The 27293-nt window shown below is 68.6% G+C and overlaps 7 protein-coding genes across 7 annotated transcripts in view; 6 read left to right on the top strand and 1 right to left on the bottom strand.

Moving 5' to 3' along the window:
- The window catches only part of CHLNCDRAFT_55443 (hypothetical protein), a gene marked incomplete at both ends in the record, with an annotated part of 4077 nt that extends 375 nt beyond the window's left edge, over nucleotides 1–3702 (bottom strand). The window contains 8 exons of the mRNA XM_005843026.1: nucleotides 96–190; nucleotides 548–652; nucleotides 1438–1617; nucleotides 1850–1926; nucleotides 2181–2286; nucleotides 2914–3004; nucleotides 3207–3384; nucleotides 3599–3702. Of these exons, the coding sequence (XP_005843088.1) occupies nucleotides 96–190; nucleotides 548–652; nucleotides 1438–1617; nucleotides 1850–1926; nucleotides 2181–2286; nucleotides 2914–3004; nucleotides 3207–3384; nucleotides 3599–3702 (936 nt within the window). The remainder of the gene's footprint in view (nucleotides 1–95; nucleotides 191–547; nucleotides 653–1437; nucleotides 1618–1849; nucleotides 1927–2180; nucleotides 2287–2913; nucleotides 3005–3206; nucleotides 3385–3598) is intronic.
- A 658-nt stretch (nucleotides 3703–4360) lies between these two features.
- On the top strand, nucleotides 4361–4900 carry CHLNCDRAFT_141639 (hypothetical protein; the record flags this gene model as incomplete). The annotated part of the gene is made up of 2 exons (XM_005842992.1): nucleotides 4361–4470; nucleotides 4591–4900. The coding sequence occupies 2 exons, from the start codon at nucleotides 4361–4363 to the stop codon at nucleotides 4898–4900; spliced, it is 420 nt and encodes a 139-aa protein (XP_005843054.1).
- Nucleotides 4901–4951: 51 nt separating this feature from the next.
- Nucleotides 4952–5625, top strand: CHLNCDRAFT_141640 (hypothetical protein; the record flags this gene model as incomplete). Its single annotated transcript, XM_005842993.1, has 2 exons — nucleotides 4952–5104; nucleotides 5284–5625. 2 exons carry the CDS (start codon nucleotides 4952–4954, stop codon nucleotides 5623–5625), a joined length of 495 nt encoding a protein of 164 aa, XP_005843055.1.
- A 728-nt stretch (nucleotides 5626–6353) lies between these two features.
- Nucleotides 6354–7126, top strand: CHLNCDRAFT_55445 (hypothetical protein; the record flags this gene model as incomplete). The annotated part of the gene is made up of 2 exons (XM_005842994.1): nucleotides 6354–6469; nucleotides 6592–7126. 2 exons carry the CDS (start codon nucleotides 6354–6356, stop codon nucleotides 7124–7126), a joined length of 651 nt encoding a protein of 216 aa, XP_005843056.1.
- A 783-nt stretch (nucleotides 7127–7909) lies between these two features.
- Nucleotides 7910–13971, top strand: CHLNCDRAFT_141642 (hypothetical protein; the record flags this gene model as incomplete). The annotated part of the gene is made up of 18 exons (XM_005842995.1): nucleotides 7910–8023; nucleotides 8232–8311; nucleotides 8579–8740; nucleotides 9010–9087; nucleotides 9300–9404; nucleotides 9674–9877; nucleotides 10031–10193; nucleotides 10437–10695; nucleotides 10999–11096; nucleotides 11243–11362; nucleotides 11577–11680; nucleotides 11824–12053; nucleotides 12241–12352; nucleotides 12592–12721; nucleotides 12956–13193; nucleotides 13378–13475; nucleotides 13711–13787; nucleotides 13908–13971. The coding sequence occupies 18 exons, from the start codon at nucleotides 7910–7912 to the stop codon at nucleotides 13969–13971; spliced, it is 2436 nt and encodes an 811-aa protein (XP_005843057.1).
- A 363-nt stretch (nucleotides 13972–14334) lies between these two features.
- Nucleotides 14335–20415, top strand: CHLNCDRAFT_141643 (hypothetical protein; the record flags this gene model as incomplete). Its single annotated transcript, XM_005842996.1, has 15 exons — nucleotides 14335–14573; nucleotides 14703–14758; nucleotides 14959–15043; nucleotides 15402–15606; nucleotides 15812–16377; nucleotides 17180–17272; nucleotides 17471–17706; nucleotides 17934–18134; nucleotides 18258–18369; nucleotides 18595–18707; nucleotides 18904–19070; nucleotides 19272–19385; nucleotides 19583–19660; nucleotides 20007–20148; nucleotides 20270–20415. 15 exons carry the CDS (start codon nucleotides 14335–14337, stop codon nucleotides 20413–20415), a joined length of 2553 nt encoding a protein of 850 aa, XP_005843058.1.
- A 67-nt stretch (nucleotides 20416–20482) lies between these two features.
- Nucleotides 20483–22422, top strand: CHLNCDRAFT_141644 (expressed protein; the record flags this gene model as incomplete). Its single annotated transcript, XM_005842997.1, has 9 exons — nucleotides 20483–20535; nucleotides 20622–20674; nucleotides 20943–21039; nucleotides 21257–21320; nucleotides 21457–21600; nucleotides 21687–21729; nucleotides 21863–21894; nucleotides 22071–22139; nucleotides 22372–22422. The coding sequence occupies 9 exons, from the start codon at nucleotides 20483–20485 to the stop codon at nucleotides 22420–22422; spliced, it is 606 nt and encodes a 201-aa protein (XP_005843059.1).
- Between the last annotated feature and the right edge of the window lie 4871 nt (nucleotides 22423–27293).

Consider the following 27293-nt stretch of genomic DNA (forward strand, 5'->3'; position numbering starts at 1 on the left):
CCAACACAACAACAACAACAACAACAACAAACGCCACAACCACATAACAACCCCACACACAGCCACCACCACCGTCGCCGCCGCCACCCACCCACCTGCAGCGAGGGCATGGCCGCCAGCGCCGGCGGCACGCTCTCCAGCCGGCTGTTGCTGATGGACAGGGAGGCGATGCGGGTGAGGGCCGACAGCACTGCAGGTGGGCGGGGAGGAGGGGTGGGGTGGGGTGGGGGCACCAGGTGCCTCAGTTGCAGCTACGGCGGAGGTCGGGTGCTGGGGAGGGGTGGCAGACCGCCATGAGGGGCGCACGGGGGCGTGGGCGTGCAGGAGGCAGGGTGTGTAAGGGGCAGGGCGTGCAAGAAACAGTGTGCGCAGGGGGCAGGGCACAAGGGGCAGCGTGTCAGGAAGCAGTGTGTGCAATCATTGAACATTCACTGGGGGAGGCGCGGCGCGCATGCTCCCCACCAGCCCCAGCCCAGCCGTGCACCGCCACCCAACCGCCACCCGTGTCATGACGCCACACATAAGCACAGCCCGCCCACCCACCCACCCGTCCATGAGGGCTGCAGGGCGTCCTCCACCTCTTGCGCCGGGCAGCCGTCAAAGGAGAGCACCCGCAGCCTCGTGAGCAGCGACAGCTGCGCAGGGATGCCGCCTGCGGCAGCGAGGTGGGCGGCGGCGGGCCGGTGGCACCCTGGATGCCAGGCGGCGAGCTGCTGCGCCGTGCGGCGGAGGCCGGCTGCCTCGCGCATGCCCCGGCCCACACCGCCACCGCCGCCACGCACCCAGCGCCACCGCCACCACACGCACACCACCATCGCCGCCACACGCACACCGCTCAGCTCCAGTGCCAGCCAGCCAGCCAGCCAGCCAGCCAGCCAGCCAGCCAGCCAGCCAGCCAGCCAGCCAGCCAGCCAGCCAGCCAGCCAGCCAGCCAGCCAGCCAGCCAGCCAGCCAGCCAGCCAGCCAGCCAGCCAGCCGGCCGGCCAGCCAGCCAGCCAGCCAGCGCCTGCCAGCCAGCCAGCGCCTGCCAGCCAGCCAGGGAAGAGCCGGGCGCCCGCTTGCCTGCCAGCTCGCACTTGTCGAATGCAAGGGAGGTGAGGCGGGTGAGGCGCGGCAGGGCCGCCTCCAGGTGGGCCCGCGCAAACAGGGACTCTGCGGGGAGAGTGGGTGGGGGTGGGCGTGTAGGGGGTGGGTCAGTCGGTCAGGCTTGTTGTCGTGTGCGTTTGAGTGTGTATGTGTGTGAATGGGTGGGTGGTGGGGGCGAGGGCTGCCAAGCGCTGCCAAGCACGCACCGTCCTCCGCACACCCGCCACCTGCCGGCTCCTGTACTACGCACCTACCCACACCCACACGTACACGCGCACACACGATACACACAATACACACACACACACACACACACACACACACACACACAACCACCACACTCCTCCCCACCCGATACATCCAGGTAGACGAGGTGCGGCAGCGCCAGCGCCTCCTCCGGTATCTGCGCCTCCGCCAGCCCCGGCCAGTCGTCGTCGCCGAGCGGCGGTGGCGCCGACGCGGGCGCGGGCACGCAGCAGAGGCGGGTGAGGGAGGCGGGGAGGCACCCGGGCTCCAGGCTGGGGCCGATGTCTGCGCGGGGGCAGCAGTCGCTGAGCTGGCAATACTGTAAACAATTGTGCATGCATATGCGCGTGTATGTGTGCGTGTTTTGTGTATGTATTAATGCTCGTGTTGTGTTTGCCGCAGTGTGGGCACAAGGGCGGCGGCCGGCGTGCGCCCCCGTGCATGCTGCATGCGCGCGGACGTACACGGCTGGACAGGGAAGCGCGCGAGGAGGTTGGGGAGGCAGGCAGGGGCGCACCTTCTGTGGTGGAAAGCTCCAGATGTACCAGCGAGCTGAGCGCGCCCAGCGGGCTACCCACGCACACCTCGTGACCGCTGCGGGGCCGCCGGCGGGGAGGCGGGGAGGCGGCGAAACAGTGGTGGGTGCGCCGCGGCGCCGGGTTTGAAGCAATGACAACAGAGGTGCCATCAGGCAAACATGGCATGCCATGTCGGCGTGCAGAGCAGGCGGCACGCCGGCCAGGCAGGCGGCCAGCCCGCCTGGGTCCCACTATGCCCCTGCCCTCAAGAGCCCAGATACCCAGCCGGCAGCCGAGCCGGCACGCCGCGGGCGCCTCCCCGGCCCCCACCTGAGTGCCAGGCAGGTGAGGGAGGTGGCGGCGGCTGCCCAGTCGCCCACCACCAGCACGCGCCCGCCCCAGCGCAGGCGCAGGAACTCGCAGCTGGGGAGGCTGGCTGCAGGCGGGCTAGGGGGCAGGGGCAGGGGCAGGGGCAGCGGGCAGGGGTGGGTAAGGTAAAGGTAAGGGTGAAAGGTAAAAGTGAAGGTGGGGCAAGGACCGGCACAGCCCTAGCACCCCCGTGTGACGCCGCGGGTGCTGGGGAGGGCGGCGAAGGGTGCGGCGGCAGGCCGGCTGCGCCGCGACCGAAAACTGCCGAGGCGCCGCGCCGCCCGGAGGATTAACCCCAGCCATGCCTGGGGGTGGCTCCGGCGGCGCATGCTGGCACCAGGCTGACCCCAGCCCAGCCCAGAACGGAGCAGACCGGCCCACACCCAGACCAGGCCAGCCCAGCCAAAGCCAGCCCTGAGCAGCCCAGCCAAAATACGCCCGGCCCCGCACGGCCCGGCCCGGCCCCGCCCCGCCCCGCCCCGCCCAGCTGAGCCCTGCCCAGCCAAGCCACGCCCAAGCCACGCCACGCCACGCCACTCCAAGCCAAGCCCAGCCAAGCAAAGCCACGCCCAGCCCAGCCAAGCAAAGCCACGCCCAGCCCAGCCAAGCCCAGCCACGCCGAAGCCACGCCACTCCAAGCCCAGCCCAGCCCAGCCCAGCCCAGCAATGCAAAGCCCAGGCCAGGCAGGCCCACCCGCCAGCGTCGCCTCCAGCACCTCCCGCAGCGCCCGGTGCACCCCCTCCTGCTCCGCCGGCGGCGGCTGCCCGCCATTCCACATGTCCAGCTGCGGACGGGACAAGCGGGCAGTACAAGTGGGCAGGCGGTCGAGTGGGAAGGCAGGGGGACTATCAGGCAAGCATGAAGGCAGGCAGGCAGGCAGGAGGCAGGCGTCCGCGCGGCGCAGGGGTGGGCGCTGCGGCGAGGCAGGCAGGCAGCCAGGCAGGCGGCCGCGGCGCGGCTCCCGGCCCCGCCCGCCTCCCCGGCACCTGCAGCGCGCGGCTGTGCTGCCCATGGCGCCGCAGCCAGGCCAGGAAGCTGGTGGCGCGGGTGCGCTGGCTGGCGTGCGCGATGTCGCACTCAAAGCGCAGGTCGTGCCAGAGGCTGGCGCTGGGCCCGGCCAGCTGGCGCCGCACGGCGGCACACACCAGAGGCAGCACGCCCGCCCTGCGCCAGGCGGCGGCGGAGGCGGGCGGCGGGTTTAGAGAGGGTGGGAGGCGGGGGAGAGTGGAGTGCGGGGTCGGGCCCGGCAGGAAGCGGGAGGGACCGGCGACGGCGGGCAGCAGAGGTGGCTGCGTGCAGCAGTGGCGGCGGCGGCGGCGGGGCGGGGCCGGGCAACGAGAGTGCGGTCGTGCCCATCGCTCCCGGCAGCGCCCCTCACCTCTGCCGGAGGTCCACCAGCGCGAAGATGGCCTCCAAGACGGAGCTGGGCAGGCTCAGGAGCCCGGGGCCGCGCTGCCGGCTGCACGATGCTGCCTCATCCATCGTGGACGCCCGGCAATGGACCGATTGCGCGCCGCCGGGGTTTTGTTGCGCCATCACCTGCGCAGCAGGCCCAGCGCCGCCACCCGGCCGCCACCGCCGCCACCCGGCCAACCCGTGATGATTGGCTGAAACTTGCAGTAGCAGGGTGTGCCAGCGAGGAGGTGGCTGTGGTCAGGGCGCTGGTGGGCCGGGATTGGGGCCAATGCATGCCGGCTGGTTGTAAGCCGTTGACAACTGGCTGCCCGTCGACGGGCAGCACCCCATCAGCCCATCCATTGGTTGGCAGCGGACGAGAGAGCGAGACTGTGATCTTCCAGGCTTGCTTGTTCACCAACGGTTTTTGCATCATTGTTGGCGCAGCACGAATGGTGCCCGGCAGTGTGGAGTCGCTGCCCCCAGCGGCCCCCAGCGAGTGATCATGGTGCCAGCATGCAAATCATACCACAAGTTGTGGCAACTTCAGGAATGCATGCATGCAGGAAGCTGGTCCAGCAACGCAGCACCACCAGGACATCCCAGGCCAGGCGACTTCCCAGGAAAGGAGGGCGCATGGATCGGCCGGCGCTGTGCGCTGTGCGCTGCGACTGCGCCCGCACGGCGGGCTGCCATCCTGTGGGCGCCTCTCATGCTCCTCTTCCAGCTATTCCAGCCGCGCCCAATGGACCCCAGCACCGCCCAACAGGGCCAGCAGCCCGCGGCCCCCACGATCGCCTCGCTTGGCGACGACCTGCTGGCCAAGTGTTTCTCTTTGCTGGAGCAGGCGGACCTGTGAGTCCCGCAGGACGGCCCGCGCCTGGCTGCGGCTGGATTCGCAGGGCTCGACAAGCCTGCCCCTGTCCCCTGCCGCCCTGTCCCGCCGCTCCACACCAACCCTGTCCGCACTTGCAGGCTCTCTACAACGGCCCTCGTGTGCCGGCGCTGTCACAAGGTCAGCACCAGGCGAGAGCTGGTGCAGCATGTGAAGTTCCGGGGCAGCGATGATTGGGCGGCCACGGTGCAGGGTGCCCGGTCGCTGCTGCGGTGGATGCGGCGGCACGGCCAGGCGGTACGCAGCCTCGATGTCTCGCTGGAACCCGTCAGCGAGATCGAGCAGGCAGAGTTTGCGTCGGTGCTGGACGGCTGCATCACCGTCTGCGCCGGCAGCCTGGAGCGCCTGACGCTGTACCTATTCGGCCGCAGCTACACGCTTGGGGGCTAGACCACCATCGCGCACCGCCTGGAGGAGCTGAGGCTCGCACCGCTGGTCTGCATGACAGCCTGGACCACCCTGGGGCACCTCACCTCGCTGCAGAGCCTGGATGTGGACGCGCGGGAGTGGCAGCTGGGCGCTGACGTGGCGCTGCCCGCCTCGTTGACCCGCCTCCACATCTCAAGACACGGGGCAGAGGAGATGCCCGCCCAGGTGAGACAAGGGCGGTGGGCTGTATTTATGGTGCATGCTGGTCAGGCCGCCTGCGGCAGGGCTGCTGGCATCAACAAAAGCTTGCAGGCACCCAGCCTTCCACGTTCTGGCGTCGCCGCTGACTTTGGAATGTGCCGTGCTTGCTGACTCGAAAGCTGGCCGTGACCCTTCGTTTGCAGGTGGCGGCCCTGTCCAACCTGCGCAGCCTCCATCTCTTGTGCGTTGGCTACCGCTCAGCCAACCTGCGCCAGCTCGCTTCGCTGCACCACGCGGCATTCACGGGTTGCCACCTGCCAGACAGCCTGTCGGAGCTGACTCAGCTGCAGGTGCTGGAGGTTTGCAGTCCTGACAGCCCAGCGGATGCTGTGGCATCCAGCCTGGGCGGCGCCCTGCGGCGCCTCACCCAGCTGACGGGGCTGTGGCTGGAAGAACTGCCCGCTGCAGCCGTGGACCTGGCATTGTTGGCGCCACTGAGCCGTCTGCAGTGGCTGTACCTGGAGCTGGGGGACTCAGCAGATTAAGCAGAGGCTGGTCTGCAGCGTGGTGCGGCGCTGCCGTCGGGCCCCTGGCAGCGCAGCCTGCGGCGCCTGGCCACATCCTTCCAGCTAGCGCAGCAGAGCCTACCCTTTTTGGCTGGAGCGCAGCGGCTGGAGCACCTCTCTTTCTTCCAGCCTCCAGCAAGGCACTGGCGCAAATCGGAAGAGTGGCGCACCTTCTGGCGGTGGGCGGGGGAGCATGCTCCGCTGCAGCGCCTCATCATGCAGAAGAAAGGGACGCGGTATGTCGTCCCACGGACTGGCTGGGAGGAGCCCGTTGACCCGGCCCTGCTGGTAGCCGCGCTGCAGCTAAAGGGGCAGCGGCCCGCCCTGCAGATCGAGATTGTTGGCCTTTACGAGTTGACTGATCTTCACGATCTTCTTTCCAAATGGCGCTGAGGGTCTGGTGCTCTCTGTTGCCTCCCGCCGAGGGTAGCAACGACCCAATGCCCCATGACCGCATTGTGCGGCGCCGCCCGCTGCGTGCGATGCTTGTTCGCCTGATTTCTCTGCCTGTGTTGGTGCGTCATTGTAAGTTTCACATGCGTGTTCAAGCATGAACGGGAAGATTCAAGGCATTGAGCAGAACTGGGGTGGCCAGCAGCAGAGCCACTCATCAGCCCGGCCGACGGCATGCTGCGCCACGCTGCCGACCTCCGCCGTCGTGGGCTTCCACCACCGCCTGTCTCATCCTAATCTCATCTACCACACACATGCCTCCTCGCAGATCCCGCCGGGCCCAGGGCCAGCATCCCGCCGCCGCCACGATCGGCTGGCTGGGCGACGACCTGCTGGCCAAGTGCTTCTCCCTGCTTGGACAGGCGGACCTGTGAGTCCCGCAGGACCGCCCGCGCCTGGCTGCGGCTGGCGTCGCAGCGCCCCACAGCGTGGCCCGCCTGCCGCCGCCAAACCCACGGCTTACTCTTCACCGGCTTGTGACCATGAGTGCAGGCTGTCCAGGGCGGCCCTGGTGTGCTGCCGCTGGCACGCGGTCAGCACCAGGCCAGAGCTGCTGCAGAATGTGGTGTTCCACGCCGGCAGGGATGGGGCGGCCGCGGTGCGGGCCGCCCAGTCGCTGCTGCGGTTGCTGCAGCAGCACGGCCAGGCGGTACGCAGCCTTGATCTGGCCCTGGAGGAATATGTCGAGCTCAGCGCTGTTGGGGAGATGGAGGTGCTGTCCCTGCTGGACGGCTGTGTCACCGTCTGTGCCGGCAGCCTGGAGCGCCTGAAGCTGCACCTAATGACTGGCAGCTACATGCTTGGGGCCTGGACCGCCACAGCGCACCGCCTGGAAGAGCTGAGGCTCGAGGTGGAGATCTTCACGGTTTGGGCCACCCTGGAGCACCTCACCTCGCTGCGTCGCCTGCATCTCTACGCAGAGCGGTGGCAGCTGGGCAGTGCCATGGCCCTGCCTGCCTCCCTCACCCGCCTCCGCATCGAAGAACATAAGGCAGAAGAGATGCCCGCCCAGGTGGGGCACAAGTAGGCTGTACTTTGCAGTGCATACTGGTCAAGCAGGGCTCAGCGCCAGCACCTCCAGGCATCCCCGGCCGGGCAGCTGCCGGGCAGCACCACGGTTGCCGCCACCGCTGGCGCTAGCGCTGTGGGTGGCAGCGGCGCATGCTGAGCTGGGTGGGTGGCACTGCTGGCATTAGGGGGATGCGCAAGCTACGTGTTTTAGCATGCTGTCATCTGGCCGATACTGCTTAAATTAGCGGCCACCTGTCAGTGGCGACAGGACGGCCGCCATCTGGCGCCGCCGTAGGCAGTTCAACCCGCCGCCGCCACCAAGCATGCATGCCTAGGCCAGTGGTGACAGCTCTGCACTACTGTTCCAGCTTGGTTCTGTGCTCCGGCTGACAAATAGCAGAGCCATCCACCAAAAATCCCCTTCGCATTCCCCGCTGCACAGAACATCGCGTCCTATTGACCAGTGGCTCGGCCTCTCTTACTTCGGTTGGGTTTATCCACTGTCGTTGGTCCCAGTGTGTCATCTCGCAGCGAAATCGAGACGGACACACACCACAGAAGCACTGAGCACGGGGGACGCTCATTGAATCACACCTCCCGGGTGAGCAGCGCTCGTGAGGCCTGCCAGCAGTTAATCTTGCCCCATGCTCGCTTGCGAGCTGCGCAGCCGCGCCGTTCCGCGGAGCCCCCCCGCGGCCCCCGCAGGCCTGGTATTTTCTCCAGCCGCCGCCGCCGCTGCCGCCAAAATCCCTCCCGCTCTCCAGCTTGCAGGCTCCCATCACCCGCCTAGCTTGGCACCATGTCGGGAATTCCAGGGCGCCGGCTGATCCCCGCCGCGCTGGCGCTGCTGCTCGCCGCGCTGCTATGCACGCCCCGGTGCGCTGACGCGTCGCCCTTCCGGCGGAACGTCCAGGTGGGTGGGCGGGACAGCCCTTGGGAGGATTCTGGGAGTGGAGGGCACTGCAGGCGGCATCGGATGGGCTGCGTGTATGCCGCCGTTGGGCAGCTGGGTGGCCAGCTGCCACGTGGGTGCACCCCGCGGGAGCTTGGCCCGCTCCCGCTGCCGCTCCTGCCGCTCGCCCAGCTGCCGCTCTCGCGCCGCCACCCTCCTGCCGCCGCAGCTGCCGGATCCCGGGCGGTTTGTGCGCAGCGTGGCGATCGACCCGTCCTACTCCATCACAGTCAACACCACAACCCTCAAGTGAGCCTGCGCATTTTCTGGGACGGTGCCAGCTCAGCCGCTGAGTGGGCGCTGAGCTGGTAGGGCCCGCCCGGCGTGAGCGTCCCATCTGCCTCCCACCCGATGTCCACTCCCGACACCGGCGCCGCAAGCCATCCACCCCACCCTCCCGATCTGCTGCCTCCTTCCCGCGCTGCGGGATGGCATCCCGAATCGCGTGGGCCACGCCTGCCCGGCCACCCTGCCCGCCTATCTGCCTGCCTGTCTGCCTGCCTGCCCGCCCCACAGAGGCGCCTCCGCATGGGTGAAGGTCAGCTGGAACATCGGCGGTACCGCCTTGTCCCGCAAGCTCCGCGCCCTGTGCCTGTGGCCCACCTACTGCTCCTCCAACGACCTGCTCGCCCTCTACCTGCCCGGGGAAGGCAGTGCCAGGCAAGCAGGGCTTCCAGCGTTGGCTACCCCTCAAAGGGCGTGCCTCGAATGGGCGTGTACACATGTGCACAGCGCGGCGGTGTGAGGCTGGACAGCTTGCCTTGCCACCGCTTGGACCGTAAGATCTCATAAGCAAACTGGCCCAGCAGCGTCCACATGCTTGCTGTGGCCAGCCGTAGCTGCCCTCCTGCCTTTGCGGCGGCCGCCACCTGCGTGCCGCCGTCGCCATCCCACTCCCCTCCCAGCTGCTGTCCCTCTGTGCTGCCCCACTTTGCCACCCGCTGCAGCCAGATCGCCCCAGTCAAGTTCATCTGGACCCAGCTAGCCTCCCCTGCCACCTGGAGGGCTGGTGTGGGCAGCTACACGTGAGTGGGCTGCCTGGCGGCAGCTGGCACCACAGGCGGTAGCGGCGCAGTGACGCCAGCGGGACCAGGGGCATCTCCAGCTGCTGGCAGCAATGACAGCAGGTGCTGCGCGCAGCCCCAACGGTACTGCACACGACCCCGACATGCCTGTGGCGGCGCCCGCTCTGCCCTGCCCCCCCCCCCCCCCCCCCCCCCCCCCCCCCGACACACAGCTTCCAGGTGCTCAACATGCGCCAGCCGCTGCAGTTTGTCTACATGCGGGGATCCTGGCTGAACTCCAACGACCTGGTGGCGCAGACCCCCAACATCACCTTCAGGTGCGCGTGGGTGCATGCACGCGGGAGAGAGGAGATAGAGAACACCGCGCGTGTGCGTTTGTGTGTGTGCGCGCGTGTGGGTGGGTGGGTGGGTGTCCCCCGGCAGCATCGCAGCAGGGCTGAGAGATTTCACGCGATGCAGGAAGCGGCAAGGGTGTCTCCCTGCCGTGTGTCTGCACCGCCTGGCGTTGCCTCGCTCCCGCTAGCCCTTTCCCCGCCGCCCCTCTTTAACACTCAGCCCCACCCCCCTACCGCCCGCGGCCCCGCAGCGCTTCCAACACCCCCATGCACATCCGCCTGGCAGCCACCGCAAGCACCGGCCAGATGCGAGCCACGTGGACCACCGACGCCAAGCCCGCCCGGCCCACCGTGCGGTGGGGCACTAGCCCCGGGAATTACAGCGGTACCGCTACCGGTACCTCTTGGACCTACACCCGCTCAAACCTGTGCGGCCCGCCCGCCACCACTATTGGGTGAGGCCTGCTGGGTGGCTGGCGACACCGCTACGCACCATGTGGCCTGCGCTGCGGAATGCCACGCTGTCTCTTGCAGCCTCATGCTGCTGCCCCTGTGAACAAGCCCCTGCTCCCCCTGTGAGCGCCGCCGTTGCCTCCTCCCGTGCGCAGCTGGGTGAACCCCGGCTACCAGTCGAGCGCCGTCATGACTGGCCTGCTGCCCTCCACACGCATCTACTACGTCGTGGGCGATGCCACCCTGGGCTGGAGCCGGCAGTTCTCCTTCCTGACCGCCCCCTCCTCCTCCACCGCAGCAGGCAGCCCCGGGTCCACGGTGCGCCCAAGCCCGAAGCTGAGCCGGCTGCCGCTGCCGCTGCTGTTGTGCCACGCGCGCGGCATGCACAACACACGCATTGCGGCAGGGGCGCGGTGGCTTCGCCCAGCCCGCAGCTGCCGCAGGCCAGCCTTCGTGCTTCAGTGCACCGCCCCCCTGCTCTGAAACGCAAAGCCCGCTTCCCACACCGCCGCCGCTGCCCCCCGCCTCCCCGCCTCCCTCCTGCTCCCACCCCCCCCGCAGGTGCGCCTGCTGGCGGCGGCCGACATGGGCCACTGGCAGCCCGACGGCAGCCTGGAGTGGAACCCTCAGATCCAGCCGGTGCTGGCCAGCCTGAATCTGACCATCGGGCCTGGGTCTCCTCTGTACTGTGCCCAGCAAAACGTACTGACGGTGGCCGCCCAGGTGGGGCAGCGCGGCAGCGAGTGGACCATCAAGGCGCTGGCGGCGGAGGCGGCGTCCGGGCGCTACCACGGCTTTGTGCTCAACGGCGACATCTCTTGTGAGTGCCAGTGGTGGAGACGGTGTCGCTGGCCCCATGGAGTGTGGCAGCGGGTGGCGGGCTGCCAGCGTTATTAGATGATGCCCATGCGTGGCGAGCCCTCGCCGCTGGCAGCCGCTGAGGCTGCTCGGAGCTCAGAGGCCAAGCAAGAAGGAGGGCGGCAGCCTCGCCGCCGGCCGCGTCGCTCTTGCGCCCGCCGCCTGCGATGCCCATGGTCAGCCGTGCCCGCTCGAGCCGTGGCCCCCCTGCCGCCACCACCCACCCCCCGCCGTCCTCCTGCCCGCCGTGCCCTCCTTCCCGCAGATGCCCGCGGGCTGGCCGCACAGTGGGAGACCTGGCTGCACCAGATGCGCAATGTGCTGCCCGCCATGCCCTCCATGCTCTCCATCGGAAACCACGAGGTGGGCCCTGGGGGCAGCTGCTCGCCGACTTCCAGCTGCCACGCATGCGGGCCTTGGCAGCCGGAACGGCAGCCAGCGGGATGTGCGGTGCACGCTCGAGCAGGCGCAAGCATCTGCATCCCAATGTGCATGACTGTGCTGTGCAGGCCGACTGGCCGGGACCCCAGGCCCTCTACAACAGCACCGACTCTGGAGGGGAGTGCGGCGTGGTGAGGGGGGCGGGTGGGGGCGGTGGTAACTGGCTGGTGGCAGCCATCAGCCTGCAGGTGCCGTTTACTTCACAGTTTCAAAATGTTTTGTGACTCTGCGGGAGGCAGCAGCACCGCCTGTTCTGCGCCGCCTCGCCCCATCGTTCTCCACGCCACGCGTGCCCTGCCTCCCACCACCACCTCCCCTCGCTGCCCCTGCCCCCTGCCCTGCCTCCCACCACCACCTCCCCTCGCTGCCCCTGCCCGCTGCCCTGCCTTACACCTGTGGCAGGTCTACCAGAAGCGCTTCCCTCTACCCAACGGCTCCCCTCCCGGCAAGGTCGGCACGTACTGGTACAGCTTCCGCCTGGGTCCCATCACCTTCATCCAGATGAGGTGAGCGCAGGCTGAGACTGCCAGGTGGCAGCCGGGCCCACCCTCCTGTCCACGGCGCCGTCGCATGCGCACCCTCACCCGGCTGCCCACCCTTCCGTTGCCACCCTGCCTCCGCTTCCCCTCCCCCCGCTTGCTGCCTGCAGCTCGGAGCACCCCTTTGCCAAAGGCACCCCACAGAACGCGTGGGTGCGCGCGCAGCTGGCCGCCGTCAACCGCACCCGCACGCCGTGGGTGGTGGTGGGCCTGCACCGCATGCCATACGTGGACTCCCAGGACGGGCAGGCGCCTGGGTCGGACCAGCTGGTGGCGCAGCAGCTGCGGGCGGCGTACGAGGGCATGTGGTTTGACTACAGCGTGGACATGGTGTGGTATGGTGAGGCGGTACCGTAGTACCATATCCTTGCTGCAGTACCACCGTGCTGCCTGCTCATGCTGTGCTGTGCGGTGTGTGTGCAGGGGAGGCAGGTCCCTGCTGTTCAGCGGCTGTGCTGCCATGGCCACTCACACTGTGGCACCCTGCCCGCCCGCCCCCACACCCCTCTCCTTCTCCCCCCCCGCAGGCCACGAGCACACCTACCAGCGCAGCTGCCCCCTGTACAACTACTCTTGCGTTGCGCCTAACCGCGATGGCACCCAGAGGGCCCCGGTCTACGCCCTGTTCGGCAACGCCGGGTGAGCATGGGCCGGCGGGGCGGGCCTGTTGCTGTGTGGCTGCCGTGCGGCGGCCGGCCTCGTGCCTATGTTCCAGGCGGCCGGCCGGGGTGCAAAGCTGCCGCCGGACCCTCCACCCCTGCTTCTGGCGGGGCCGCTTGCCCGCCTGCACCTTGGCACACACCTACACCCACCTTTCTTCCTGCTTTGCTTCTGACTTTCTCCCTGCCACCCGTGCTCCCGTTCCTTCTTCTTCCCAGCTACGACATCATGCCCACCAACTGGATGCCCACCCAGCCCGCCATCTTCTCCGCGGCCCAGGGCGGCGTGGAGGGGCTGCAGTACGGCTACGTCCGCGTGTCCGCCAATGCCACGCGGCTCAAGTACCAGGTGTGGCAGGCGGCGGGGTGGTGCACCGTGTGTGGGCGAGGCGCCGGCGCCGGGGCGGGGCTGGTGGGCGCAGGCAGCTGCAGAGGAGGGAGGCGGGGCAGGGAGAGTCGGCTGCCTCTCGCCGCCTCAGGTGGCGAGAGGCTGGAGGCTCCTGCGCAAGGGCGAGCTCCAGCACGGCAGCCGCACCAGCAGCGGCACGTGCACCGATGCGCCGGCGCTGCCGTGCACGTGCAGGGTGTCAACGCCTACACAGGCGCCGTCATGGACACGGTGCTGCTCACCAAGCCCGCGGGCTGGCAGCCCAAGTCGGTGACGGCGCGCCGCGCGGAGCGCGCGGCGCTGCCCGGCGGCGTCGCGCCCAACGGCACCAGCCTGAGCATCCTGGAGGACCTGCTGACGCTTTCCACCCTGCAGTACGTCATGTCCAACATCCGTACCTTCGTCCAGCAGACCGCGCAGTACTTCTACTCAGGTGCGGAAGTGCCTGCGGGGGTCCCGCCCTGCAGCCTGCCTGCCAGCTCGGCTGTCGCCCCCCTCACCAGGTGTCGCCCCATCACTAGGGTACTCTTCACCTGCTTGGTCCGCCTCCGCCTTCCCCACTCGTCTCCCTCCACCATCACGAGTGCACCCCCGCCCCGCCGCCGCCCGCCTGGCAGGCTCCAAGACGTGCAAGGCCCTGTTGGACCCCGCCGACGACATCTCCACCCCGCAGTTCTCCCAGCCCTTTGTGCTCAACCTCATGAACTACCTGCAGGTGCGGCGCCGCCCTGCATGCGCAGCGGCATGGCCTGCGTGTGTGTGTGAGAGGGAGCGGGTGTGAGCATGCATGTGTGCCACCAGTGGTGGGGAGGGTGAGGCGGCGCCCCCGCCCACCCCCACTGCCGCGGCTGCCTTCTCCGAGAGTCCCTCGCCCGGCCGCTGCCGTTTACGGCTGCCCCGCACCGGCGCCTTCACCGCCGCCTGCACCGCCGCCGCCACCGCCGCCGCAGGCCGTCATCAAGCCCAACAACGCCTCCAACACCGTGCTGCGCCAGCTCGTCAACTTCCAGGAGCAGCTGTGGACCACGTGGGTGGACCCCGCCCTGCTCACCTGCCGCTGCGGTGGCGCCTTCCCTGAACCTGCCCACCGTGGTTGATGCACGTGCATGTGGCTGAAGCGAGCCGGCCTGCCTGCCCCCGCCTGCAGCGGACGCATCGGCCAGATCATCGCCAGTGGCAACGGCGGGCTGAGCAAGAAGAAGAAGAAGTGATGTGGGGCAAGGGCCTGCACTTGGCAGCATTCGACCGCCATGTCCATGGCACTGCTGTCAGCGGGTCACCCGCTGCCCAGTCTTCACCGCCCTTCTCCTGATGGCTGAATCTGTCATGTTACCCCTGCCCGTCTGTCTGTTACACCCATAAGGAGCAAGTGAATGCTACGGGTCCAGCTGGGGTGCTGGTAATCACACCACTAAATGGTAGCTTTCAGCTCCCACCAGTGTCAGTGGCTGAGCCGCCGCTGAACCGGCACATCCCCCCCGGATCAAATGATTTCAATTCACCAGCCGGATCAACCATTCACAGCTGTGACAGAAGGAACCATTCACGGGAATGCATGTGGCTGCAGTGGCAGTATGCTGGTGCTGGTCACCAGCAGCTGGTGCGGCTCGCAGCGCCTGCGCCCACCGCGCTGGCGGCTGCTGGCTCCTCCAAGGCAGGCCGCGCAGGCCGCTCCCGACATCCTTAGCGTACTCCAAATGGCTGCTCGCGCCCCTCGCCAAGCCCAGGGCCAGGAGCCCGCCGCCATCACGATCAGCTCGCTGGGCGACGACCTGCTGGCCAAGTGCTTCTCCCCGCTGCAGCAGAAGGACCTGTGAGTTGGGGCTGTCGGTTCCCGCGCTTGGCTGCGGCTGCCTCTGCAGCTCCCACAGCGTGGCCCGATCCTGCCGCCGCCAACGCCGCCGCTCGCTGCTGCTCACCGAGCTTTGGACCATGCTTGCAGGCTGTCCAGGGCGGCCCTGGTGTGGCGTCGCTGGTACGAGTGTGTTGATGCTGCATGTATTTTTAATGTGCATTGGGAGGGTTTGAGAGGGAGCATTCAAGTCAATGAGCAGGACTGGTGCGGACAGCCCAAAACCGGCGGACGCTGCGCCAGGCTGGCTGCCGACCCGCTCTTGTGCACCCACCACACAACGCATGCAAGTTCGCCCTCGACTAATCAAACACACATGGCTCCTCGCGGGTCCCGCCGGGCCCAGGGCCAGCAGCCGTCACCGCCACGATCGGCTCGCTCAGCGACGACCTGCTGGCCCAGTGCTTCTCCCCGCTGGACCAGGCGGATCTGTGAGTCCGCCTGGGCCGCCCGCGCCTGGTTGCGGCTGGTTCTGGAGACTCGACAAGCCTGCCCCGCCCCTGCCGTCGCCCACTCCCCGACACTCCCAACCCTGTCTGCACCTGCAGGCTCTCCAGGGCGGCCCTGGTGTGCCGCCGCTGGCGTGCGCTTAGCACCAGGCCAGAGTTGCTGCGAGAGGTGGTGGTCTATGACAATGCCAGTGAGGGATCTGCCACGGTGCGACGCACCCAGTCGCTGCTGCGATGGATGCAGCGGCACGGCCAGAGCGTGAGCTGCCTTGACCTTGTCCTTGAGGTCGGTGACGGGCTCAGCGCTGTTGAGAAGATGGAGGTTGTGTCCTTGCTGGAGCGCCATCTCCGCCGGCAGCCTGGAGCGCCTGAAGCTGTACCTATACGGCTGCAGCTACACGCTTGGAAGCTGGACCGCCACAGCGCACCGCCTGCAAGAGCTGCACCTTGACACGTATACCATGACAGCTTGGATCCCCCTTGACGGCCTGACCTCGTTGCAGCGTCTGCTTCTGGACGCCGAGGAGTGGCAGCTGGGCGCCGCCGTGGCGCTGCCCGCCTCGCTCACCCGCCTCTGCATCTCATGCCACGAGGCAGGAGAGATGCCCGCCCAGGCGAGAGGGAGGGGCAGCAAGGGGTCGTGTGTGAACAGGACAATCCCAGCCAGCTGCTTTGCGGCCACCGGGCTTCAGTAGCATTGAGTCCACTCTGCTGACGCCTCTTTGCTTTACTGCCCTGCCTTTCCTGCAGGTGGCCGCTCTCACCAACCTGCGCAGCCTTACGCTGGATCGTGTAGCTTACAGGACAGGCATGGCCAGCCTGACGCGGCTCAGCTCGCTCCAGCACGCAGCGTTTTGGTCATGTGAGCTGCCAGACAGCCTAGCGGAGCTGACGGGACTGCAGGTACTGGACATCTCCGATCCCCGTGGCGAGGATGCCGATGTGGCTGCCAGCCTGGACGCCGCCCTGCCCCGTCTCACCCAGCTGACGGGGCTGTGGCTGCAGTTCCTTCCAGCAGCAGCAGTTGCGCCGGCATCCCTAGCCGCCCTGAGCCGCCTGGACTGGCTCTACCTGCGCCCTGGGACACCGCGACAGCGGGAGGCTGCAGCCGAGGCTGCGCTGCCGCTGGGCCCCTGGCAGCGCAGTCTGCGGCACCTGGTGACAACATTTCCGCTGGCGCAGCGCAGCCTGCCCTTCCTGAGCGGCGCAGAGCAGCTGCAGCGCATCAGCTTCCTGGAGCCGCCTGAACTGCAGCCTGGGGCTGAGGAGCAGTGGCGCGCCTTTTGGCGCTGGGCGGAGAAGCATGCGCCCCTGCGGTACGTCAGATTCTGGGCAACCGAAAAGGTTTTCATTTTCAGGGCCCTGTTGGAAGCATCCCTGCAGCTGAAGGAGCGACGCCCAGAGCTGCTGCTTGACAGCTGACACTCGCCGGATTCCCTTGTTCGTGAGCTGCGCTCTAGCTGGGCTGCATTCAGTGTTTAGATTTCGGTGCATACATGCATCTTGTATTGCCCTTGCCTCTACCATCGCTCTGCCCTTTTGACCTGATTCTCCTCCCGCCGCAAGTGGTATGCCTGCCATGTGTGAAAAGTGTCAATAATCTGTCACAGAATTTGCTAGGGGCTTTGCTCGGCCAGCTGAGATCTCACAGAGCCTGTGGCCAGGCGAGCTGGATTATTATGCAGCTGCAGGGCCTGGTGGCAGCGACGGGATGCAAGGAGGTAGCAGGCATGCCAAGCTGCAGCCCAACAAGGCCCTTGCCACAGCACATCCCCGCAGCGCTGTGTCGGCAAGGCGGTGGCACCGAACTTTGGTCGGCAGCGCGGGCAGACGGGCAACCGGGCATCCCAAGCATTAGGGGTCTGCACAGGGTAGATTACGTGCAGCCCACACCGTGCAGCCGTTTACACACACCAGCTATGCAGGATGGCAGGGCGGGGCGCTACGTGCGCTGTCTCGCTGGCTGCGGCACCGGCGGCGGTATTGATCAGCTGGCCCCCCCCGCACGCACGCCCACACCTTAGGCATACTACATTCGAAGCAGGCCCACAGCTGGAGAGGACTGTGCTAGAGACTAGGGTTCTCCCTCATCGGGCTGCCGCTCGCCTTTGCTTGCAGCAACGCCTCCATCATGCCACACCGGGTTTCCATCGACTCCTTGGACAATGACCTGCTTGAGAAAACGTTCGCCCGCATCGATGTTCTGCCGAGGTGTGCTGCGGCTTGCCCAATGCCAGAGAAAAGGGGTCCAGCAGAGAACCGAGCGCGCAGGAGGCTGCGCTGCAGTGCAGGCGGCGGCTGGAGGCGGCAGCGGCTGCATGCGGGCGGCCGCTGCCGGCGCCTGCCTCCCTGCTGGCTTGCCCCGCAGCGCCCACCTCGCTCCCACCCCGCCCTTGCTGCACCCGCCAGGATCAAGGTGCTGCCGCTGGTGTGCCGCCGCTTCTACGCCGTGCTCCAGCGCCCCGGCGACTGCTGGCGGTGCGTGGGCTTCACGGCGCCGCGCGGCCTGGCCGCGGTGGGCGGCGTCGCCGACGGGCAGCGCCAGCGCCTGCTGCGCTTCCTGTCCTGGGCCCTGCCCCGCGCCCCAGGCATTCACGACCTGCGCATAGACTTCTTCCTCCACTTTTTCAACACCGACGACCAAGGTGGGCGCCGCTGGATTGTGGGTGCTGCGCAAGCCCAGCGTGGTGGGTGCTGGCGCGTCTGGGCCCTGCAGCTGCCCCCGCACCCGCCCATACCCGCATGCTTGCCTCGTGGCTCCTCTTGGTGCCTGCCGCCTTGCACAGCGCAGCTCGCCTGCCCGCGGTGTGTTCAGGCAGCCGGTCAACGCTTTGACCGGCGCCACCCGCCGCCCGCCGCCCGCTGCGCGCAGAGATTGCGTGGCAGAGCAGCACGCGGGAGCTGCTGGGCGCTGCGGCGGGCAGCCTGCGCCACCTGGAGCTCAGAGCGCACGGGGACCTTGCCCTGGGAGCGGTGCTGCCGCGGGCGGCGCAGGCGCGTATGACGGCGCTCACCGAGCTGCAGCTGCTGTCGGGGGAGAGCATGTCAGGCGCGCGGCAGTCGAGCGGCCCGCGTTGACTGCAAGAGCGCGCACGTTCCAGCCTACCTGCCTGCCTGCCTGCCTGCCTGCCTGGTGCATCGCCCGTGCACCCGTTGACCGAGCGAGCGAGTGCATACGCGTGCGTGCGGCCTGCAGGCATCCATCTGGCGGGGCTGACCGCGCTGCAGCGCCTCAACGTGGTGCTCGACTCGGCCTACCCAGATGCCTTTGCTGAGTCGGCGGGCCCGCCCTCCAGCCTGCCCACCAGGTCGGCGTAGGTCGGGTGCGGCGTGGTGGCAACGGTAGAGGGCGCGGCTGGTGGCGGCTGGGGGCCGCGCCGCATGGGCTGGCCGGCTGGCTGGCTTGCTGGCTGGCTGGCAGCTCCCAGGGCCCGCTCCGGCCGCCCGGCAGCCAGCCAGCGCACCGAGGCACAGCCTGGGAGGCGAGCGCGCCCAACGGCGTGCCCGCGGCCGCGCGCCCCGCCCCCCTGCAGCCTGACATGGCTGGGGCTGAACCCCGCCCCGCTGGACGCCGGCGCCGACTACTCCAACCGCATCCCCGAGTGCGTGCTGGCGCTGCCAGGCCTGCTCTTCCTGGATGTGTCGGGTGCGCCTGGCGCTGGCGCCGCGCCTGTGTTGTGTGTGGGTCTGGTGCTGTGCTTGTGCTGTGCGTGGCTCGCCTGCTGTGGCGGGCGGGTGGCCGCGCCCGGTGCACGCGGGCTTTGCGCCTGCCTGGCGCCCACCGCCTCGCGCGCCTCCCCGCCTGCCTGCCTGCCTGCTCTCTTCCTTTCTTCCCGCCGCAGAGAGCACCAACCTGGGGGGCCTGGATGCCGCGCTGCCGCAGCTGACCACCCTGACGGGGCTGGCGCTGGACCACACCTGCCTGGACCAGCTGCCGGCGGAGCTGTCGCTGCTGCGCCGCCTGCGCCTGCTGTCGCTGCACGGCTGCCTGGACCCGGAGGCCTTCCAGGTGGGTGCTGCCTGCGGGAGGCGGGTGCTGCTTGGGGGTGCGCGTTTGTGGGTGCGGCTTGCAGGAGGTGGTGCTGGGTGGGTGCTGCGTGTGGGTGCTGCTTGGTGGGTGCTGCTTCTGGGTGCTGCACATGGCGGTCGAGCACTGGTGTCGCCCCCCCCCCCCTCCCTGCCCCGCCCCCTGCCCACCCCGCCGCCACAGCCCGCCGACTACTCGCCGCTGGGCCCGCTGAGCGAGCTGCACGTGCTGAGCCTGTCGGAGTGCAGCTGCCTGCCGGCGCTGCCGGGCGAGGTGGCGGGCCTCACGCAGCTCAAGGTGCGCTGGCAGCACGCTGGTGTGTGTGCTTGTGGGGCCGCCTGGTGCTGGTCCGCCTGGCCTTGTGAGTAGCCGGTTGCCTCGCGTGACGGGCACACTGCCTGCCCCACTCCCTGTCCTGCCCTTCGCCCCGAGCTGCGCTCTGATGCCTGCCCCGCACCCCTCTGCACGTCTCCCCGCCTTCCTTTCCTCCCCAGGCCCTTCACCTGGAGAAGTCAAACCTGGATGCCCTGCCAGACGGCCTGCACCTGCCGCACCTACTGATGCTCAGGTGGGTGCGCCACCCGACAGCAGAGGCCCCTGGGCAGGCAGCAACCCCGCCGGCTGCTGCACCCGCTGTCCCGGGCCCGCTCTCACCCTCGCCCCGTGCGCTGCCGCAGCATCGACTGGCGGGTGCTGTTCACCAGCCACCACGTGCTGTCCCGCCTGCCCCGCCTGCAGCAGGTGCGGACGCCGGCCTCCGCCGCGTGTCGCGCGCCGCGCCTGCCCAAACGCCTGCCGCGGCCTTGCGGCGCGAGGCCGCGTGGCTCACGCTCTCTCTCGCCCACGCTGCTGCTCCTCTGCCTGCCTGCCTGCCTGCCTGCCTGTTAGTCTGTTACACCCTCACCGTCCTGCCTGCAGCTCATGCTGGGCAACATGTACTGGCCGGAGGAGGAGGCGGGCGAGGTGCTAGGCGCCGCCCCCGCTACCGCGGCCGCCGCGGTGGCGCAGAGCCTGCAGCGCTGCCCGGCGCTGCGATCCGTGACGCTGCTGATGTATCCGGGTGGGTGGGGTGGGATTGGGTGGTGGGCTGGGCTGGCCAGCAGCCTGCCCCCGCCAGGCTGCTCCATCATGCATTCTGCCGCATGCATGCGAGGCGTTGCCTCCCTCACCCACCCGTGCAGCGGCGGCGATCTCGCTGGGCACGGCGGAGCTGATGCTGCGCCTGCCGCGCAGCTGCCCGCGGCTGCAGCTGCAGGCGCTGGACGCCGCCTCCTTCTTCCTCACCGACAGCGAGCAGATGGCGGCCGTGGGGGAGGGAGGCGGCTGACCCAGGGGCGGACGCTGGGACGGCGGCGACGGCGGCGACGGCAGGTGCCTGCCCGGCTGGTGCCTCGATGAGGTTCCTCCTCAAGGGCAGGGCCGAGGTGGTGGAGGTGCCGGCCAAGGAGTGAGCCCTCGGGCCGCAGAAGCGCGAAGGCAGCGCAGCCCGCTGCAGCCCGCTGCGTGACGGCAGTCTTCTCACCTGGCCTGCAGCAGCCAGCTGGTAGCGGCGGCGGCGGCGGCGGCGGCAGCGGCAGCGGCGGCGGGTGGTACCTGCCACCGGCTGCAGGCACTGGTTTTCGGCTTGACCCACCCCCGCCCTCCATGGCTCTCCTCTTGATGTAGCAACCGCATCAGCATGATTGTTGGGGACGAAGAGCTTGTTCAGCTGACCCGAGGAAACCAGCTTTGCTGGGACCCCGGGGCCGGGATGGCTAGGGCTAGCAATATGGGACGTGCAGGGGCCTGCAAGGCGCCCAACCCAATCCATCTATCCCCCTTGAAGCCCGTACAACTCCACGATGCGTGTCGCAGTGCTCCTGGCCGCCCTCCTGGCCGTGCTGGCCGTCTCGGTTGAGGCGAAGGTGTGCGGCACCAAGGGCGCCAAGACCTTCCAGATCAAGAAGAACAAGTGAGGCCGAGGGATGGAGCATGATCGGATGGCACTAGCCACATACCCATGTTCGCTCCGGTGCAGCACGAGAGCGCGACCATCCACTCTCCCTACCACTCTTGGGCTCCTTCGAAGCCGGGGGGGGAGCTTGCTGCCTCAGGGGCGCCCCTGGGTCCCTCGCCGACCGCCGCCGACCGCGCGTCCCTCGCCCCCCTCCCACCCGCGCCCTGTGCAGGTTTGTGGATGTGGGTGCTCAGGGCGGCTACGCCCAGCGCGCCTTCTTGGACGTGGCGGGCCAGGTGATGGCGCCCCGCAGCCACCCGCTGCCTGCTGGGCATGCCAGCTGCTGCCCCGAGGCGGGCGGGCGGCGTCCCGCGGGAGGCCTCCCGCCACCTCCCATCCCTTGCGCACCTTGCCCGCCCCACACTGCCGCAGGTGACCGATGCCCTGAGGGAGGAGGGGCTGATCGGCCCCATCGCCAAGCTGTTCAGCTACAAGCTCATCAAGGGCTGCTACAAGGCGAGTGCGGCGGGTGGGCGGGAGGACTCGCGTGGGGCAAGCGTGTGGAATGGCGGCGGCGTGGGTGGCGTGCGTGTGGGCGGTGCTGGGCCCGCATCCGCCCACCCCCCGCCGGCGCGCCACTCCTGCCTCCCCTCCTGGCGCAGACCCTGATCCGCAAGGGCACCAAGAACCTGGTGGGCGAGTACGGTGAGCTGGGTGGGGCGGCCTGGGAGGCAGCTGTGTGGTCAGGTTGCTTCTTGCCATGACCGGGCCCGGGGCGCCCCCGGCCGGCCCCCCGTCCCCCACCCACCCCTCCAACCACACGCCCCGCCTGCCGCAGAGTTCAAGTACACCGTGGTCTACAACAACGTGGTGCGTGGAGGGCCTCCCTTCCCTTTCCTGCTGCATGCTGCTGGGCAAACGCACGCCGCCGCCGCCCTCCGCGCCTCGCCAGCCTGCCGCATGCCTCAGGAAGCGGGGCATTGACCGCCTGTGCTGCCTTTGCTGCCTTTGCTGCCTGCCTTTGCTGGCTGCCTGCCCCTCCGCAGAGGCCCAACGGCTCCCCCTGGAAGGATTACTTCGAGGTCAACGCGGTGGCCGTCTTCAACCGCGGCAAGGTGGGCCTGCCTGCAGCCAGGTGCTGCAGCCAGCTGCAGCGGGCGCCGTGCCGTGTCTGCTGCTGCGGCGGCGGCAGGCGGCGGTGGGTGTGGCTGATGCTTCTGCCACAGACTCCCATGCAAGCAGGGAGGCTGTGCTGTGCTGCAGCGAGGCGAGACGGCAGGGGCCGGGGTGTGCTGGCGCCGGTGATCGCCTCCCGACCTGCCGTGCCCCGCCGCTGCCCCGCCGCAGGTGCTGCTCAAGGGCAAGGCCGAGGTGGTGGAGCTGCTGGGCAAGAAGTGAGCCCCAAGCACCACGGAAGCAGCAGATGCAGCAAGCTGCAGCCGCTGCTGATGAGTGCGGCGCAGGCCGCACCCCGCGCCGAGTTTCACAACCGTGCCCCTTACCTTGCGCCTGCAAACGGCGCCCGTGACCCATTCCTTGCACCTCCGTCCCCTGGCGCACTGGAAGCACTTGTGCCCCTGAAACTTCCCATTCCCCCTCTGACCCCTTGTGTGTTCGCATCCCACTTACACGATGCCGCCGCCCCGTTTTGTCATCGCCCGCTTTTGCCTGCACCACAGTGGTGCGGAACCCCGGGAGTAATGGCTGTGATGTTTGGCTGTGAAGGAAGGCCCGCGAGCCTCCCTGGGTAGTACACGTGAGTTCACGTGCCGCCCCCCACTGATGTAACTAAGTCTGTTGTCGCCGCCAGCAGCCGCCGCCGCCTGCCTGCCATGCTGGGCACACTGTCTATGCTGGGCACGCGCGCTGGTCTTCACTGGGCGTCGCCTCCAGCAGCGTTTAGCGGGCAGCGCCGGTTCTGGCCATCCACTCTCCCCGAGGGGGCTGTGTACACCCGAGCGGAATGGGGGGGCTCAAATTTGCATGACAGGAACCGTCTTCGCCGTGGTGCGGGATTGCGTGTATGCACTGAAAGAAGCTCCGTTCCAGCGAAGATAGCCGCAAAGGAGCCAGCCGAAAATGGGTGGTTGGGGGTTGGCAGTCGCTGCCCACAGCGTCCCTTTGGCCTGTTTATCGCCGGAACGGAGCTTCTGATAGTGATCAGGGCCCAAAACAATCGGCGAAAGCGCCTGAAGCGGGAACGTGAAATCGGAATGGAGGCCCGCCGGCCGATTCCTGGGGGTGAAAGAGTGTCGGAAACTGTCTCATGTTCTCGATCACATTGTCCGGGCTGGGGACGTGCTCTATCGGCACCCATTTTCTGCTCCCCCATCGACCCAGCATTCATTGCGCGCTTTAACAGCATGCCGGAGGAGGGGCGGGCACAGACCCAGGCGGGGCCCGCAAGCAATGCCTCCAGCCACTCCCTGCGCCTTCCCATCTCAAACCCGCATCCGACGCTCCACCCAATGCGCGCCATGCGTGCCAACTGCCTTCTGCTCGTCGCCGGCCTCCTGGCCATCATGGTCGTTGCCGATGCAAAGGTTTGCGGCACCAAGGGCGCCAAAACCTTCAGGATCAAGAAAAACAAGTAAGTCGCAGTGCGGACGCGGCCTCCAGCCGACTTGGTGCTGGTGACCATTCATGTGCATGCCGTCGCCGCCGGCTGCCGCCGCTCACCCCTCCCGCCCGTCAGGTTTGTGGATGTGGGCGCCGGCGGCGGCTACGCCCAGCGCGCGTTAAACGACCTGGCTGGCCAGGTGGGCTCCCAGCTGCCTCCCTGCCCCGCCCAGTGGGCGACGTGCTGCCTGCCGTCCTTCCCAAAGTGACCGCTGAGCGGCGGCGGACCAGGCAGCAGTATCTCATCTGCCTCCCTGGGCCCCTGGGCCCTCTCTCCTACGCTGCAGGTCACCACCGCCCTGATCAAGGACGGCTTCCTGCCCAGGAGGTCCAAGCTGACGGGATATGTGGAGCAGAAGGGGTGCTACAAGGTGGGGGGGGCACCCACAGCCTGCGGCAGCCAGCGCATGCTGCCGGACAGCATGGCGGCGCTGCTGGGCGCCAGCCGGTCCACCACCTCCGCTCCCCTGCCACGCTCCTGCCACCCGTCTGCACCGCGCCACGCACTACGCCACGCTGCCACCCCACCTCCCACCTCCATCCACACACGCATGCGCTCACACACACATACACCACCGGCCTGCAGACGCTGGTCAGTAAGGCAGGCGACAACCTGGTGGGCGAGTACGGTGAGCTGGGTGTGGCGCCCTGGGAGGCAGCGCTGGGAGGCTAGCCTGAGGCAGCAGATCGCCAGGCTGGACCCGGTGGGCCACAAACCGCCACGCCAGGCCTCTCTCCCTGCCTCGCTCACCCTCCGGCATCCGCTGGGCGGCGGCGCCAGCCGGCGCCCTCAGCTCTTGACCTTGCCTGTGCTTTCTTGCTTCCTTGCTTTCCACCCTGCTTCCCCACCCCCGCAGAGTTCCTGTATGTCGCCGAGTACAGCCGCAAGGTGAGGTGGTGCCATGGCTGCCTGGGGTGTGGGCTGCACGCCTGCGCTGCTGTCACTGCACGGCGCTGTGTCTCAGCCCCTGGTGTGCGGGGGTATGCCCATCCCACCGATGGAGCCACCACTCCCAACGCACTCTTCGCCTGCTTCCGGCGCCCCTCCACCTCCCTCCACCCACCACCTCACACGCCCTGCCTCCACAGGTGGGCAGGCTGGTACGCAGGGAGTATTACGAGATCCGGGTGCTGGGCGAGTTCACGCGAGGAAAGGTGGGGCGCTTGCTGTGCACGCTGTGGCGGCGCTGGCTGTACACATGTGCGCTCGCGCCGATCGGCATGCCTGCGCATGCTCCTCCCTCTGTGACCGCCGCCGCTTCTTGAGCCGCTCTTCTGCCGCCCACGGCCTGCCCTGCCCCCCTGGCTGGGCTGGCCTGCCTGCAGGTGCTGCTCAAGGGCAAGGCGGACGTGGTGGAGCTGCCGGGCTGGCCTTGAGCAGAGCCGCAGAGCGGGCTGGAAGGAGGCAGCTGCGCTGCCGCCGCCACCGCCACGCAGCTGGAACATGCTGCGGCGCTGGCATGAGCACACAGCCATGTGCGGCGCTTCTGAGCTGGCCATCTGGCCGATGCGCTGCTTGCGACTGCCAGACAAGGCAGGCAGTGCCTGCCTTTTCTGTGCCCGCTTGTGCCCAACCGACTCCGCGACCTTCCCTCTCCACATCGACCGAAACGAACCTGCCCCAGTAACGTACTTCAAATCCGTACTGGACCACTCTCCTAGGGCTCAGGGCCAGGGATGCAAGGCTCCTGCCACACCCAGCCCTCCCGACAGCACATCTGCCGCCAACCGCCGCCGCCGCTGGCACATGCGGCGGCGGGCAAGTATGTGCAACTCAACCCTGCATATGTCGGCCCCCCTTCACCTCAATTCCGTTCAAGGCTCTAAATCGTTCCGTTTCACACGGAGTAAAGGCTTGCCGCTGCATGTGCAAGCATACCGGAGGTCGACCCCGACGCACAGAACTCTCTTCGCATCGCCCGACACCCAAACCCGCCACACATTGCCCCCATCCTTCTCCCAGCCCCGTCCCGTGTCCCCTCGACACCATTACGCACCGCACAATGCGTGCCGCTCTCGCCGCTGCCGCCCTGCTCGGCCTTCTGGCCGTGGCCAACGCTGCCGGACCGTGGCAGGTTTGCGGAACGAAGGGATCCAAGGATTTCGCGATCAAGCGCAACAAGTGGGTTGGGGCGATGGATGCACGCATGCCCATGTGACCCATGCTGCTTGCTGCAGCATCGATTTGTCGTCCCCCCAATGCAGATCAGCAACGGGCAGCTAGGGGGGGTGGCGCAGGGGTTGGGGCGTCCTCAACGCCGTTGCGCGGCCGGCCGCTCACTGCACCCCCCCCACACACCACCGCTCCCGCCGGCCGCCGCCGCATGCACTCATCGCCCCTCCCCACCCTGCGCAGGTTTGTGGATGTTGGGGCACAGGGCGGCTACGCCCAGCGCGCCTTCAACGAGCTGGCGAAGCAGGTGACGGCCGCCCTGATCCAGGATGGCTTCCTGCCCAAGAAGGCCAAGCTGACTGGCTACCTCGAGGAGCGCGGCTGCTACAAGGTGGGGCGGGATGGGGCGCGGATGCACTGGGCGGCCACGCCGCACTGCAGCTGGCGGCAGTAGTGGGGATTGTTGCGGCGGTGGGCAGGGCATGCGGGCAGTACGGGCGGCCAGCCCTGATGGGCCGTGCTCCAGCCGCACGGTGCGCCCACCACCTCCAACCGCCGCCGCTCGGCTCCCAACCGCAGCTGCCTCGACGCTGGCAGCCCGTCCTCGACCCCCACGACCCCCGCTCCCCTCCTCGCAACCTGCCTCCCCTCCTGCCCCCACCCTGCAGACTCTCATCCGCAAGGGCACCAAGAACATGATTGGAGAGTATGGTGAGCCAGCCAGCCAGCCGGCCGCCGCTCCAGCCCCTCCCCCCCCCTGCTCTCCTTCCTGCCGCACCCGCTGGGTGGCAGCACACCTCCTATGCCAGCCTGGGCGCCGCTGACCGCTGCTCCCTCCCCTCTCCATTAAACCCCGCAGAGTTCCTGTACGGCGCCGAGTACAGCCACAAGGTGAGAGGGCTGCCAGTGGCGGGCAAGGGCAGCCAGGCGGACCCCGGGGCCCGCGCCGCCACCACCGCAGCACCGCCGCCTGCTGTGTGCGCCCGCTGGGCGCGTCACGCGGCCCCGCAGGTGGAGGCCAAGCTCTCACCCACAGCCCGTGCCACCCCCGCCTCGCCTCCCACACCTTACATCTCTGTTTCTGTGTCGTGTGGTGTGTGCAGCCGATCTGGGGGGGCAAGGTGGAGAAGGATTACTATGAGATCAAGGCTGTGGGGGTGTTCACCCGCAACAAGGTGGGCAGCGCTGCAGCCGGGTGCGGCAGCTGCGTGGGGACGCCGGCGGGCCTACAGCAGCGCAGGGCCGGCAGCTCCCAAGTGGCGAGGAGCCCCGTGCAGCGAGCGGCGGCGCCGGCAGGAGGCGGCGCGGGCGTGCCTGGTGGCACCGCTGGGCGCCCAGCATGCAACGCAGCGCCTTGGCTGGCCGCCCACCCCCATCCACCCCCCCCCCCACACACTGCCTCTGCCGCGCCGCAGATCCTGCTCAAGGGCAAGGCTGATGTTGTTGAGATTGAGCCCCTCTGGGAGTGAGGCTCCTCTCCACTGGCAGCCAGGCCCCCGCCGCCTCGGCTACCGCGCACGTGCACAGAGGGTGTCGC

This window comes from Chlorella variabilis (genome assembly GCF_000147415.1).
Source record: "Chlorella variabilis unplaced genomic scaffold CHLNCscaffold_36, whole genome shotgun sequence".
Taxonomy (NCBI): domain Eukaryota; kingdom Viridiplantae; phylum Chlorophyta; class Trebouxiophyceae; order Chlorellales; family Chlorellaceae; genus Chlorella; species Chlorella variabilis.